This window comes from Arachis hypogaea, chromosome 12, assembly GCF_003086295.3.
Source record: "Arachis hypogaea cultivar Tifrunner chromosome 12, arahy.Tifrunner.gnm2.J5K5, whole genome shotgun sequence".
Classification (NCBI taxonomy): Eukaryota; Viridiplantae; Streptophyta; class Magnoliopsida; order Fabales; family Fabaceae; genus Arachis; species Arachis hypogaea.
The window spans coordinates 116,637,471-116,654,014 of record NC_092047.1 but is presented as its reverse complement, the minus strand read 5'-3'; the positions used below and the strand labels follow the sequence as shown (position 1 = coordinate 116,654,014).

The following is a 16,544-nucleotide window of genomic DNA, read 5'->3' as shown; positions in this document are numbered from 1 at the left end:
ACACACATCAATTGAGTACATAAAAATTTCTGTTCAAATAATTTTCAAATATTTTCCAGTCAAGATATCAGAGCAATATAATTATGGTGAGGAAAATACTTTGAGTCACACATGAGCATCTCACAACATGGCAGCTGTTAGATTTTATTTACATATATCACAGCTTAAAGAAACTGCCAAAAATAAAGTATCTAACATGTTTACCAAGATGAATCAGAATATTCCTATTCCACTAGTAGCAAGCATATTCATCCAGATAAATCCATCACAAGAATACATGTTAACAACCAATTAACAGCCAGACAGTCATATACTCAAAACAAGTACCTCACAATTATAATCAACCAAGTATTATTAGTATGCATTATCAAGAATCAGGTGTATCCTTTTAACAAGGGTGATCATGAACTTTCAAAAAGAAAATTTCATCCCCTGTTTTCCATATTCAATTTTCAGCACTTTCTCCCCCTTTTGTCATCAAAGGGGCACCTGCAAAAAGATTTGACATAGGAAATAGAGTATGCAAAATATAACCCAAAAGTATCCACAAAGTATCATAGAGTTATAGTACTAACATTATCCAACCCAACAAAACAAAGTATGAAATTTAGCCTAAGAATGCCAATATCAAATAAAGAAGACAGTAATTAATCATCAGAGATATTAAGATCAGATTCTTCAGCGCCTTCTTCACTACCACCTCCCAGCTCCTCTTCAAAGTTTTCCAGCATCAGACTCACTCTATCCTTGCATCTCATCCAAGCCCTTTCATTTTCATAGGCTAGCTTGCGAGCCGCCCTATGAGATTGCACCATTAGTTCAGACATATTTGAGAATTCAGTGAGTATTTCCTTGATCGATTCGGTTTCTTTGGAGGATTCAAGCTGGCTCTCAAAGTCGCTATCCGAAGGCATGGATTTCTTACCCTTGGTTCCTTTAACAGCTCCACCACCCTTTGATCATAGAGACTTTGTTTTCTACATCCTCATTTGTTAAATCTACCTTAAAGTACTCAAAAATACATGTGAGAAACATTCCATAAGGTAAATTAGCCTTTTTGGTACTTTTTACAGACTTTCACATATGTCTAATCATGAGATAACCAAATGAAATAGGAGATGAAGTAACAAGAGCAAAAATTATGAGAGAATCAGATACTGTTACCCTGTTATGAGAGCCACTCTGTGGGATAAGAATGTGAGTTATGATGCGGTGCAGTAGTGAGTTGGTTGGTCCAAGAGCTTTGTGGGTAGGGACAGTGTCGTCTAGTCCAGACAGATTTTCACAAATATGTTGAAGAGCTTGCTTGTATGTGACCCCAACATGTGCATCCCATTTGTCAGTCATGTATACCCTCGGTCCTTCATCCGTGTAACCAAGGGCAGAGCCGATGGTCTCAGCGTTCAGAGTGATATGCACACGCTTCACATAGGAGTGAAGACTACCATCAATCAATCTCAGATTAGCATAAAATTGTCTCACCAGCCCTGGGTAAACCATTTTGTGAATGAGGAGCAATGGAGACCATTTGAGATTGTCAAACAGAGGATGTAAATTGATCCCTTTGGCAGCCAGAGAATCAAGATTCACCAAGTATAAGAGACACAGATGCCGCTTTTCCAATACCTCCTGGTGGAATTCATAGAATGCACATGTAAAAAACCTTGAGGGATCATAATGAGAATGTGGTTTATGAAATTTGTTCTTGAATTCCAATGATCCTTGGTTTGCGGGTTCCCTAGTCTTGTGCAACACGAAACCTTTGGTCTTCTGAGGACTTTTTCCATATGCATGTGGAGTGGACTTCTTCGATGGTGGTGGAGGGGGTGATGTGTGAGATTCCTCTTCCTCTTCTTCCATGCTTGGTTCCTTGTTTTTTTCACTTTTCCTCCTTCCAGAAGATTTCTGGGCTATTACTTTGCGCCTCATTGATTCGGGTTGCTTGGTGGGAGGTGAGGGAGAAGATGAAGAAGTGGAATGAATATGTATGTGTGTGTGAGTTTGGGGAGTGGAAGGTTTTTGAGAGAGACGAATTCTTTCGCTCTTTCTAGATGCAGTTTTCTTTTTCATTATATGAAAAAGATGAATAGAGATGGAAGTTGAAGAGAAGGCTGAAGGGTGAGGTGAGTGGAGGGAGGTTAGAGGGACATTAAATGCTGATTGGAAAGAGATAGTGGAGGGAGTTAATGACCATCAAGGGCGCGGTTATTAACCAAGGAGGTTTCCATTTATTTGAAATAAAACTGAAAAAGGTTTTTTCCTTAAATCAAGGGTTTAGTTGAAAGGAAAGATTTGATTTGACATTATCCTCTTCCAATTAGATTTGATGAGACAACAAAAAGGATTGGTATTTTCAAAAATGAGGAACTAACAAATCAAATCTTTTCTTTCAACTAATCCCTTGATTCAAGAAAACCATCTTTTACAGTTTTATTTCAAATAAATGGAAACCTCCTTGGTTAATAACCGCGCCCTTGATGGTCATTAACTCCATCCACTATCTCTTTATAATCAGCATTTAATGTCCCTCTAACCTCCCTCCACTCACCTCACCCTTCGGCCTTCTCTTTAACTTCCATCTCCATTCATCTTTTTCACATAATAAAAAAGAAAACTGCATCTAGAAAGAGCGAAAGAATTCGTCTCTCTCAAAAACCTTCTACTCCTCAAACTCACACACACATACATATTCATTCCACTTCTTCATCTTCTCCCTCACCTTCCACCAAGCAACCCGAATCAATGAGGCGCTAAGTAATAGCCCAGAAATCTTCTAGAAGGAGGAAAAGTGAAAAGAACAAGGAATCAAGCATGGAAGAAGAGAAAGAGGAATCTCACACATAACCCCCTCCACCACCATCGAAGAAGTCCACTCCACATGCATCTGGAAAAAGCCCTCAGAAGACCAAAGGTTTCGTGTTGCACGAGACTAGGGAACCCGCAAACCTTGGATCATTGGAATTCAAGAACAAATTTCATAAACCACATTTTCACTATGAACCCTCAAGGTTTTCTACATGTGCATTCTATGAATTCCACCAGGAGGTATTGGAAAAGCGGCATCTGTGTCTCTCATACTTGGTGAATCTTGATTCTCTGGCTGCCAAAGGGATCAATATACATCCTCTGTTTGACAATCTCAAATGGTCCCTATTGCTCCTCATTCACAAAATGGTTTACCCAGGGCTGGTGAGACAATTTTATGCTAATCTGAGATTGATTGATGGTAGTCTTTACTCCTATGTAAAGTGTGTGCACATCACTTTGAACGCTGAAACCATCGGCTCTGCCCTTGGTTACACGGATGAAGGACCGAGGGTATACATGACTGACAAATGGGATGCACACGTTGGGGTCACATACAAGCAAGATCTTCAACATATTTGTGAAAATCTGTCTGGACTAGACAGCACTGTCCCTACCCACAAAGCTCTTGGACCAACCAACTCACTACTGCACCGCATCATAACTCACATTCTTATCCCACAGAGTGGCTCTCATAACAGGGTAACAGTATCTGATTCTCTCATAATTTTTGCTCTTGTTACTTCATCTCCTATTTCATTTGGTTATCTCATCATTAGACATATGTGAAAGTCTGTAAAAAGTACCAAAAAGGCTAATTTACCTTATGAAATGTTTCTCACATGTATTTTTGAGTACTTTAAGGTAGATTTAACAAATGAGGATGTAGAAAATAAAGTCTCTATGATCAAAGGGGGGTGGAGCTGTTAAAGGAACCAAGGGTAAGAAATCCATGCCTTCGGATAGCGACTTTGAGAGCCAGCCTGAATCCTCCAAAGCAACCGAATCGATCAAGGAAATACTCACTGAATTCTCAAATATGTCTGAACTAATGGTGCAATCTCATAGGGCGGCTCGCAAGCTAGCCTATGAAAATGAAAGGGCTTGGATGAGATGCAAGGATAGAGTGAGTCTGATGCTGAAAAACTTTGAAGAGGAGCTGGGAGGTGGTAGTGAAGAAGGCGCTGAAGAATCTGATCTTAATCTCTCTGATGATTAATTCCTGTCTTCTTTATTTGATATTGGCATTCTTAAGCTCAATTTGATACTTTGTTTTGTTGGGTTGGATACTGTTAGTACTATAATTCTGTGATACTTTGTGGATACTTTTGGGTTATATTTTGCATACTCTATTTCCTATGTCAAATCTTTTTGCAGGTGCCCCTTTGATGACAAAAGAGGGAGAAAGTGCTGAAAATTGAATCTGGAAAACAGGAGATGAAGTTTTCTTTTTGAAAGTTCATGATCACCCTTGTTAAAAGGATACACCTGATGCTTAATAATGCATACTAATAATACTTGGTTGATTATAATTGTGAGGTACTTGTTTTGAGTATATGACTGTCTGGCTGTTAATTGGTTGTTAACATGTACTCTTGTGATGGATTTATCTGGATGAATATGCTTGCTACTAGTGGAATAGGAATATTCTGATTCATCTTGGTAAACATGTTAGATACTTTATTTTTGGCAGTTTCTTTAAGCTGTGATATGTAAATAAAATCTAACAGCCGCCATGTTTTGAGATGCTCATGTGTGACTCAAAGTATTTTCCTCACCATAATTATATTGCTCTGATATCTTGACTGGAAAATATTTGAAAATCATTTGAACAGAAATTTTTATGTACTCAATTGATGTGTGTAATGTTTGAGCAGAAAATCAAATTATTGATAACAAATGAGTTTTGATTATCATTCAAATTCTGCTCATAAATCAAGCCATTCTACATTATATAATGAATATGTTGAATAACATTGTTGTATTAGGCTTGATAAAATTGTTACAGGTTGGAGCTTCCCTTGGTAAAATAGCACATATTAAGGGGGAGCCATGTGACAATTTGAGAGGAGGAGAAATTCAAATATTCAAAGGGAGTACTCTATACTCTAATCTTTAATTTCTTTCCATTTCATTTTTAATAATGTTTGTCATCAAAGGGGAGATTGATGAGTTTGGAAAATTCTAAATTAATATTTGTGATGACTAAACATTATTAATTATATTAATTACAAAATTATTAAATTGATTTTCATTTAACACATGTTAATCAATAATTTTGTGATGCAGGTTTATTATTGGGCCGAAAAATAAAAGAAACATTGCAAGCCCAAAATCAAGATCTACATTCAGCCTAGTTGAAAGTTTTCTATATTATATGGCTGAAATTGATTATTATGTTGCTTGGGCCAAATTGATCCATTATTGTTACAAGCCCAAGTTAATCATTTTTTGCTATACACCCAATGCATGATCAGAAAACAATTAATCAGGAAAGCAAATGTTATTGCTTTATGCCTTCAACGGATCTCACACTTCACCATATGATGGAATTCAAATTTCATTAGAGTGAAGCTAATAAATGCATTGGAACTATGAGAGAGAGTTTCATTGATTTGATTGATGGCCTTAATGAAAGGCACGCTACTAAGAAACAAAAGGGAAGTGGACATTTAATTTATCTTGTCTAAATTCTTTAGTTAATATTCATACCTTCCCTTCTTCTCTCTCTGCTTCTAACCTTCGGTCATAACACAGAGAAACCATGGAAGCTAAGCATAGCCACCGAAGAGAAAAAGAAGCACGCTACAAGACCATCAAAATGATGGCACGAAAAAGAAAACATAAAGTATGCTGTGGTTGAGATTCTTATCACTTGTAGTAAGATTTTGTGATGAGATCTTGGCTTCTTCATACCAAAAATGGTTGAAAAAGATTCAGCCAGCAAGGAGAAGATCCTTGGAGGGATGGCTTGTCACTGCTTTTGGGTTCACTCATCACAGAAGGTAGCTAGGGTGGCTATGTCAGGGAGGAAGCAAAAGTGGAGCAGAAGAAGCCATCATCATCATGAAGCATCAAGGGCCAGAAATCCATCTTGGAGAGCAAGCCAAGGATGGAGCGCTCGGATTGATGAAGAGTGATGACCAAGGAAAGACTATAGGTAATTGCATGTTGGGTTTTGCATGGGTTATCTCTTCTCTCTCTCTGGCCGAACCGGTTTTGTTCATGGAGAAGAAGAAGTTAGCTTGGTTTTTTATTTTCAACTGTGGAGGCTTCCCCCTTCTATAAAAAGGGAGAACACCCATGGTTTGAAGCAAAAAGAAAGTGTGAGAGTGCAAGGCACAGGGTTCTCATAGCTACCTGAGCTAACAGATTTCTCTTCTCCTTCAATGTATTCTGTTTAATTTTGTCATGTCTTGAGTCTGATGGAAAAAAGGCAAACAGTGAGGTTTGTATGAAAAAGCTATAGAGTGGAAAAAGGCAAAGAGTGCAAAATTAAAAAAAAAAGCCATAGATGTCCTTAGAGTTCCTTTGTTCAACTATGTTATGTTTCATTATTCTGTGGGAATCCCCTTGTAAGTTGAGTTAGCACTTTACAGCCTGTAATCAATAAGATTATAGTGAAATTCCATCATGGTTGTGATGGAGACTGGATGTAGGCTGCACTGCACTTAGCAGCTGAACCAGGATATATCTGGGTGTAATTTTTTCTCTTTTCTACTCCCATTTCTGTTTCTACTGCACAGGAGCTAAAACTGGAAAAATATCTCGTGCCAAGTGACGAGACAAAAATAAAAGTCTCGTGGCTAGGGACGAGACAAAAATCAAAAAGTCTCCTGAAGATATTTCAAAGACCAGCAAGTGTTATTGAGCAAAAAGAGGGCTAAGATTCAACCCTCCTTCTCTTAGCCACTTGGAAACTATAAAAAAAAATCGCAAGTTTTGGTAGACGTGTTGAATGGGTCAATAGTAATAGAGATTTTAAATGACAATTATTACTGATTTGAAAACTGACATTTTTGGATTAAGTGTTCTATTCTTCGATAATGTTATCGAAGACAATCACATTAATCTAAAAAAACAATTTATTAATCAAAAATATTTTTAGTGTTGTAATCATCAAACAAAAGTATTGATGAAAGTAAACCAACCAACAAGGACGCTCTTGCTGCCTTCCAGTCGGAAGATGCAGCCCTTAACACCATCCTGGTATTTTAGATTAGTTAGAATTCATACTTAATGAATTAGAAAATAGCAATGTTGTGGTCGTACAGTTGGAGTGGTTTTGGAAACTTGTAAAATTGGTACGTATCTAACGAAACTTGTAAAGAAACTAATCTATATAATATGAATAACCAGAAAACTATGCATATCATAAGATACATGACCGATATGTAAAAATGAGTGCATAAGCTTAAGTAGTCAAAACAAAAAAAATCTAAAACCCAACAAAGCATAAGGGCAGTTGAGGGAAATATGAAAGTTACCTCTTACTTCTGTCATTTTGCTATTAACCTGATTAATCAGAACCAACTGGAATTTGGAAAATCTGGTCCATCCATTTGGCAGAGTAGCAGCATCACTAGCGTCCAAATAAATTGACAAGTAATCCACCTTATTTCCTTTCGAAAACATAAGAAACCGCCTAAAAGCAAAGTCCAAAACGTGTAACACGGCTCAATGTTCACGTCAACTAATGAGGTATCACGTATATATATATATAAATTAGAATTAGTTCAAGTACCATGAATGGCCACCAATGAAGAATTCCTGAGAGTAAATCTTCTTGGTGTTCCTCCTTACCAAAAAAATAATCTTGTTGTTCAACTTAGATAAGTTCTTAATGGTCAATTTGAATGTCTCAAACATTTCACCAATTTTTTTTCTGATTCTCCATTTCACACCACCGCTAGGGAAAAAAAAGGACAAAAAAGAAAGAAAAAGAAAACTAAAATCAATTGAATTCGATAAATATTACAACAAGAAATAAATAAGTACACCTTCTTCAACTGTAAAATTACAAAAGCTTCACATTATTTATTATTACCCCGCGAGTGGGCTAAGTCGAATTTGATAAGGATTTGGGTATAAGAAATCACAAAGAAGTTGAATAAAAAAACGAAGAATGAAGAAGTAACATGCAAAAGAGGGAGTCAACTAAACAAAATTCATACATAGGAAAATGCTGGCAAAATTATCCAAAAAACAGAGATTCAAGTGACATTAAGGAAACGGTGTAACCCCAAATGGTTCTCATATAAAGGCAGCTTCAAATAACACTCAAGTTCCCACAACAGCAACAGTTACAAGAAAGAAAGAGTTTTTTTTTTTTTTTTCTACTTATGGGAGAAAGAAAGAAACTTCTCATTCATGGTTTGATACTTTGATGATTCAACGTTATATTTCAACAGCTGCCCAATAACTCTTACAAAATAACTGAAATATTATTATAAAATAGTAGCGGGTAAGTGAATTCTTGTTGATTTTGATTGTTATAAAATGATTAATATTTGACATTTTATATTTATGAGAAATAAGAAATGAGGAAACTATTTATATCAACAGAGAATAAAGATAATACGTACCAAGTTTAGATAGACGCAGAGTTTAGAATGTTGAAATCATATTCATACTTTTATATATAAAACGTAGGAGTAAATTGGTCCAAAGATTCATTCTTAGTTATGATGATACAGTGGTATCGATGTCTAATCTAAATGGTTGCACAGTAATCAGTATCTTTTTTATGTTGAACATGCATGGGAAAATGTTAAGAGTAATAATAATTCTTCTTGTTTTATTTTATTTGAATTACGTTTCCGAGCCATGAAATAGAAACGAAGAGGATGAAATTGGAAAATGTAATATCTTGAGAATGTGAATCAGAGACCACATTTACAATAAGTCGTTGTAATGTCATGTCACAATTACCATGACACGATATATCTATATTGATACTATGGTATTTTAGTTTATCTAATTTATGGCATTATTCCCCTTGGTGAGCTCACTAAATCTTTCCTAACTACTTTAAAGTTCATGTTAATAATAATAAATAATTATACTAACTTCTCCTAATATTAGGTGATATAGTACACAAACACTTAGATTTTTCTTACCTACAGTAACCTCCCTAAAAAGAGGAGATTAATATTAGCTTCAGTAGAAATAACTCAATAAGAGTCACGTTTCACAAAATTACAGCAATGTGTTAGTTAATTTAATTGGTAATCTTCTTTCTTTGTGCAATTCAACCAAAACTAGTTAGGACTGTTTTCTTGCACAAGGATTCATTTGTTCCTTACAATATCTGCATAGATTAAGTGAAATTTCAACAAAATAAGTGAGTCTATGGTCCATATCCTAGTTCACCATCCAAATCTATCTCTTCAAAGCCTTCTTCAACTTTCACCAATTCACTTCTTGCCATTTCAAGATCAACTTCTACGGAAGTAACCATTGCCTTCAGCTTCTTCATTTCCATCTCCAGAGCAGCCACATTCTCCTTCACACTTTTCACCTTAGCGGATCTTTCCATGTAATTTTTCATACCTAAGGCAGATTGAACATGTGGCTCCAGCCAAGTTAAATTGAATCTAAACGTCTCGAGTTCCTCCCATAAGATTTGAAGATGGCTACAAGCCTCTTCATCCATATCTCTCACCTTTTTAGTCTTGAGGAAATGCAGAACTCTTCCCAAAGCCGTGAATGCCCATTCGCTAAACCTTCGACTTCTCTTCTTCTGGCATCCAATAACTGAGGGATGCTTTGCACATACTTCGTCTAGAAGAGGAACAAACGCTTTTTCTATTTTCCCTAAACCACTGAAATCAACATGCTCATCAATTGGGATTGCAGATATGTCCATAGGTAAAGGATTATCAGCATGTTCAATAGGCTTAGCAGGAACTTGCACAGAAACTGGTGGAGCAGCTTCATCAACCTTTTTCTCAAGTTCTGGGTGGCTGATGGAAATCCTAGCTTCAATTATACAAGTGTCATTCACAATAAACCCCTTGTTATTAAATATAAAGGTCAGCTAAAGGTATAAACGATGTGAAGCCCCAGTCACTCTCTCTGGCATTGAATGTATGTTGAGTTTCTGGAAAATTCATATGTACATGTCAAGAGTCAACTTTTTGTAAGATAGGACATACATTAACACCATGCTAGTATTTGTAGATAAGATAGAACTCATATATTACTTAATGAATTAGAAAATAGCAATGTTGTTTTCACACAATTGGAGTGGTTTTGAACTTGTGAAATTGGTATGTATCTAACAAAACTCGTTAAAATAGTATATTTAGATCTTCTAAAGTGAAGAAATTGGTAAAGTGATAAAGTGAGGAGTTAATCACTATTGAATTTGTAACTCCTATCATATGTGAGATATGCACTATCTTAATTTAAAAGTAATTAATTCCTCACTTTATCATTTTACCAATACTCTCCCCATAAAGGATCTTGATCCAAAAAAGTAATCTATATAATTAGAATCACCAGAAGATTGTGCATATAGTAAGACTAAGATACATGACCCATATGCTCATTCTTTATCATCAATGACCATGAATTCAAAAAAGGTAGAAATGAAAGCTTAAGTTTAAGTAGTCAAAACCAAAAATCTAAAACCCAATCAAAACACAGACTTTACAAGAAATTGTTAAGAAACACAATTTTCATTCATGAAAAAGAAAAACATAACACAGCTAAAAGAAGCAACAAAGAAAAGAACAGGAAAACACATACAGGACAGGGGAGAGGTAAATACGAAAGATACCTTTTATCTGTGTCAATTTGTCATTGACCTGATTAATTAGAACCAACTTAAACTTGGAAAATCTGGTCTCTACATCAGCCAAAGTACCAGCATCTAAATAAATTGACAAGTAATCCACATTGTTTCCCTTTGGATACATAAGAATCCGCCTAAAATCAAAGTCCAAAACATGTTAAAATGCACTTGTCAAACGGTCATGTCAACTAATCAAGTATCATACATATATAGTAAACAAGAATTAATTCAATTACCATGAATGACCACCAATGTAGAAGTTCTGAGAGTAAATCTTCTTGGATTTCAACTTACAGAAGTCCTTAATGGTCCATTTGAACGTCTCAAACGTTTCTCCAATCTTTTCTTGATTCTCCATTTGATACCACCACTAAAAATAATAATTAAAAAAAACTAAAAAATCAATTGAATTTGATATAATATAACAGCAAATCAACAATTAGGCCTTCTTTAACTGCAAAATTACAAATACTTCACTTCACTTTTACCCCAAGTCCCCAACCAAACATACCCTTAGTGGAATAACCTTTTTTTTTTTTCAAATCTTTTTATTAAACCACCTTGGTAAAAAGTTTGGTCTTTCTCACCATGAACCCTGACTTTGCACTTGACTCACTTCCCCTAAGCTAACTCCTACTGTATGTACCTAAATAGTGTTGTAAGTTATAGTGTTCTATTATAAACTATGTCGAATTTGATGAACAAAAAACAAAACTTGAGGATCACCCACGAAAGATAAGGATTTTGGGTATAAGAAATCACAGAGAAGTTGAATAACAAATGAAGAATGAAGAAGTAACATACAAAAGTGAGAGTCAACCAAACAAAAACCATACATAATAAAATGCTGCCAATATCAGAATGCATAAATGATGAACTAATGTCCAATTATCCAAAACAGAGTTTCAAGTGAAAATAACTCAAATTCACACAACAGCAACAGTTACGAGGAAGAAAAACACTTTTTGTTTTTTTTTTTATTTATTAAAGAATGAAGGAGGAAAATTCGTCACCAAGAGCAACATACCTTTGACCAGAGAGAGAGAGTGAAGAGTGAGGATAGGTATGAAATTATGAATATGATGACAGCAACAATTTTTTTAACAAATCCATTAGTTTAATTAATAATTAGTATTGTATCTTCAATTAGGTTCATTAGTCATAACAACATTCCAAATTTCCAATACTTTCGTAAGGATTGGTTTCATGTTGTGCATTAGGATTCACATATTCACTAATTCCAAAGAGGATTAGTATTATTTTAATACTCAAAAGCTAAGATTATGGTCATGACTTTGTTCAACAATAAAAGAGGAAGAGGAATCATTATGAGTTTATTCATATTTTAAAAATACGAACTCATATTCAAGGGATTAATTAACCACCAATAAGCCTTCCAAGTTTTTCTTTTATAACCTTTCATGAATCATGATCAATGAATTTCATGTGTTGTCTATTAAAAGTCTCATCTGAATCTCGGTTGTAACATAAAAAAAAATTATATGCTCACATGAAAATATTAAAAATGAATAAATATAGAAAAGTTTAAACACTCAACAAGATTAGTTTAGCTGAATCAACAATACTATGATATGACAAATTATCATATTACTTTGAAAAAAAAAAGTTACAAAAAAACCTAATTAGAAAAAAAAAAAGAGGCATATATATGTAAAAGATCACAGAAGGGGTAAATATTCATTTAGGATTCAAGATAACTCATTTCACACTAAAATAATTAATCAGTTAGATACAAAATTATAAACCAATATTTTTAATTAAAGACATTCTTCACAAAATTGAAACCAACCTAGCTAGGTAGGTCTTCAATATCCCAACACATCATTTAAGTCTCTTTCTTCAAAACCTTGTTGAGCTTTAACCAATTCTTCTCTTGCCACTTTAAGATCAACTTCAAGAGCTGCCACATTCTCCTTCATTTTTTTCACATGCATAGCTCTCTCCTTATAATTCCTCATGCCCAAAGCACACTTAATATGAGGCTCCAACCAAGCCAAATCATCAAACCCAAAAGCCTTTACTTCTTTCCATAATACCTGTAGTTCCTTGCAAGCTTCACATTCATATCCTTCACCTTCTTAGTCTTAAGAAAATGTAACACTCTCCACATTGCCATGAATCCCCATTTGGTGAATATAGAACTATGATTTTTGTTCTTATGACATTCAATGAGTGATGGATGCTTGTGGCAAGCTTCCTCTACTAATTGAACAAAACCCTTTTCGTTTGTGTTATCTAAATCTTCATAAACATGAAAACATGGTTTTGAGGAATCATCAATAATAGTGTTACTAGTTCCATCATCTAATTCGTTATGATGACGTGGTGATTCCTTCAAGAAAAATTCGGCAACAATGAAGCAATTATCATCCAAAGTAAGTTGTAGTAGTGGAGCCAAAGACATCCTCCAACTGAAAACATAATCTGCATCATCAGCATCTCCGTTGAATCGCACTTGTCCATCTTGCATGCAATTGTACGTGTCAAAAGAAAAACTACATGTATAATATATATCATAATAAATGTATTGAATAAGTTGTATTCATAAAATGTATTGAGTCAACTATATATATACGTATTACAATTTTGACTATGTAGAAATTGGGAGCTAATAGTAAAACAATCTTAAATCTTAATCTACGTGATTAATTTATTTTATTTTATTTTTTGGATTTCAAATTATATTTGAGACGAAATTCTATAGTGTTGATTAGCTCAGAGAACTTAAACAAGCTTAGTTCAATTGTGAACCATTCTTCTAATAAAAAGCATAGATACCTATTGACTTTGTGAGTGTGTCAACCCTCTGATTAACAAGAGACAACTTAAAATTTGCAGTGACGCTGTGTCCTTGAATCAAATCCGGAGAATAATCAACAACTTTCAAGCAAATGTCCATAAGGCGGTCCTCATCTACAGCCACAACAAGGAGCCTAAAAGTAATTCCAAAATTATAAAAAATGCCAAAATTTATCAATGGGCACATACACAATAATATGATGTTTTTATATAACTTTGAAAAATTATTTTGAGAGTACCATGTGTAGCCACCAACAACAAAATGGTCCTCATAATACTCCAGCTCGTAGAAATTATTGTTGATGGTCCATGTGAATTTCTCAAACTTCTCACTCAATGTTTGATGATTTTCCATAATTCTTACAAAATAACTGAAATATTATCATACAATAGTAGTAGGTAACTTTGATTTTCATGTAATAATCCTTACATTTTATATTTGCGAGAATAAGAAATTAGGAATCTAAAGTTATATATTAGCAGAGCATGGAGGAATTAGCTAGGTACCAAGTTGAAATAAAGGTAATGTGCAAGTGTAAATGCGGGCCAGAAGGACAGCAGTTTTCATCAAACTCTGTGGAGTGAGTTCTTTGAGAGGAGAAAAATGTGAAAGTAGAATAAAAATAGAGGAGTTGGAGATGAAGACGAGAGAGAAATAATGAAGGAAAATGGTTTTGTAAAGTAAAATAGAAACTTAAAGTTTTCTATTAGTTACTAGGCTAATATATATATATATATCAAGGAATTAATTTAACTCTAATAAACTTGTCAAGTGATAAAAAATATCTATAACTAATTACCACTTTATTAGTTATTTTTAATTGTTTTGATTTATAAATTAATCATCTCTAACAAATTATTATTAACTTATTAGACTGAACCAATTATGTCACAGCAAAAGCAAAGAGAAAGTATAAAGATATTGATGAAATTTAAATCCATTTATATTCATACTTATAAATTTAAATATTTTAAATTTTATTTTAAAAAATAAAAATATAATTTTTTATTATTTATTTTATAAGTGAGACAAAAAAATAAAAAAAAAAAGCTATTTGAAAATAAGAAATAATATTTTATGAAAAAATTTAAATTTCAGACGTTCCACATTCTATACTTATATATAAAACGGAGGAGGAAATCACAGAAGTCCAAAGGTTCATTCTTGAGTTATGATGGTACGTTGGTAATCGATGTCTAATCTAATTGGTTGCGCAGTAATCACTTTATTTTTTAGGTTGAACATGCATTGAAAGATGTTAAGAGTAATAATGTTAGGGTCTATTTGAATTATGCTTACGAGACATGAAATACAAAGGGCGAGGTGGAAATAAATTGGATAATGTATATCTAAAACATTTAAAACATGATAAAATTAACTAGATTTAAAAACGTATTTTCAAAAAGATTTTAAATATTGAATTTTAACATCATTTTTATAAATATAGTTAAAAACAAAATATTTTTATTTTAAAATTTGATAATTTACTCTAATCTTTTTTTTATAATTTTCTTTTGTAAATAACTGAAATTTAAAAAATGAGAAGTTTGGAGATCAAATTTTGCATGAATTTTTAAAATTATTTAAAACAATTATAAAAAAATTGATTTAAATGTACAAATCATATTTTAAATTTTTTTTACTTATAAAAATGTAATTTTTTATATATTTTTGTTACTTTAAAATTTTCAAAAAAATTGTTTGTCATTTATAATTTCTTAAAAATATTTTGTTCACAAAATAGTACTATTTTAATAATTTACTCAAAAATGTAACTAAACAAAGATATTTACATTTATTGTTTACTAACATCATGTATCATAATTACATAATTTGTTGTCCAAGGATTTTTACAATAATTTTTAAAGATCGGTTTAAAATTATAATTGGATAGGTAACCGTTTTATGTCGTTATAGTTTTGTTACTAATTTGAACAATGATTTAAAAATGGTTGTATCTTTTAATTTATAAAATTATTTATTTAAACAATATTAAAAAGTATGGTTGTATCTTTTAATTTATAAAATTATTTATTTAAACAATATTAAAAAGTTATTGCTGGATAAAAATATTGTTGTAATAGTTATAAAATTATTCTTTAAAATAGTAAAAAAGAATAATTTAATTTATTATTATAATAAAATGAAAAATTAAATTTTAACAACAATATTATAAAAATTATTGTCTAAAACCATCTAATAAAATAATTTTTAAAATATAGTAAAGTTTGGCAATTGTTTCTATATGTACTATAAATTAAGTATATAACGATTTTTATGCATATCTTTTGTATAATTATTTAAACAACATTAAAAAATTTTTACTTAAAAACAAATTATTGTAATAGTTATAAAATTATTTTTTAAAATAGTCAAAGAGAACGATTTTATTTTATTGTTATAAATAATAAAAAGTTAAATTTCAATGGTAACACTATAAAAAATTATTATCTAAAATCATCTAATAAGAGAACAATTTTAACGCATTATAAAGGTTAAAGTACTAAATTGGTCCCTTATATTTGGACATAATTATGTTTTGGTCCTTAAATAAAGTTTAAAGTGTTCTATTTAAATCCAAACAAGTTTTATTTAGCTTCAATTTAGTCCCACCATGAGGTCAAATTTAAATAATTAATGAAATGTCCTATATGACAGCAGTATAAGAACAAAGTCCATAATTTGAAGAACAAGTACAAACTACAGAGATACAAAATCAACCGTGGATACATCAATACATTTATTTACTATTTTTCTTAGTGTATCGAAAATATTTCATTTAAATTGTAAGAAGAATGATAAATAAATGTATTGATGCATCCAAAATTAATTGTGTCTTTAGAGCTTGTACTTATTCTTCAGATGATCGATCTTGTTCTTATATTGCGTAGGACATTTCGTTATTAATTATTTAATCTTGACATCACTATGGTACTACATTAAAATTAAATGAAATTTTTTTTGATTCAAATAGAAAACTTTAATTTAAATCTTAAGAACCAAAACAGGCATCTAATAAACATAAGGAACCAATTTAGTAATTTATCTCATTATAAACTTTGATATTGTTAAAGCTCATATTTATTGGAGTGAACATTTCACCAGTCAAAATCCACATTC

The 16,544-nt window shown here is 32.5% G+C and overlaps 1 protein-coding gene across 1 annotated transcript; it reads right to left on the bottom strand.

The window, feature by feature from the left end:
- Window positions 1–9,792: 9,792 nt before the first annotated feature.
- Window positions 9,793–11,510, bottom strand: LOC112729464 (ubiquitin C-terminal hydrolase 13-like). Its single transcript, XM_072210476.1, has 3 exons — window positions 10,840–11,510; window positions 10,589–10,737; window positions 9,793–9,907 (listed from the first exon to the last, which is right to left on the bottom strand). Exons 1-3 carry the CDS (start codon window positions 10,959–10,961, stop codon window positions 9,828–9,830), a joined length of 351 nt encoding a protein of 116 aa, XP_072066577.1. The 5' UTR covers window positions 10,962–11,510; the 3' UTR covers window positions 9,793–9,827.
- Between the last annotated feature and the right edge of the window lie 5,034 nt (window positions 11,511–16,544).

Excerpts from the sequence above, each read along its gene's own strand:
- LOC112729464 (XM_072210476.1), bottom strand. The coding sequence starts at position 10,961 with ATGGAGAATCAAGAAAAGATTGGAGAAACGTTTGAGACGTTCAAATGG. Across the intron at positions 10,738-10,839 it reads TACATTGGTGGTCATTCATG|GCGGATTCTTATGTATCCAA; the intron begins GTAATTGAATTA and ends CTTTGATTTTAG. Across the intron at positions 9,908-10,588 it reads CAAATTGACACAGATAAAAG|AAACTCAACATACATTCAAT; the intron begins GTATCTTTCGTA and ends TGAATTTTCCAG.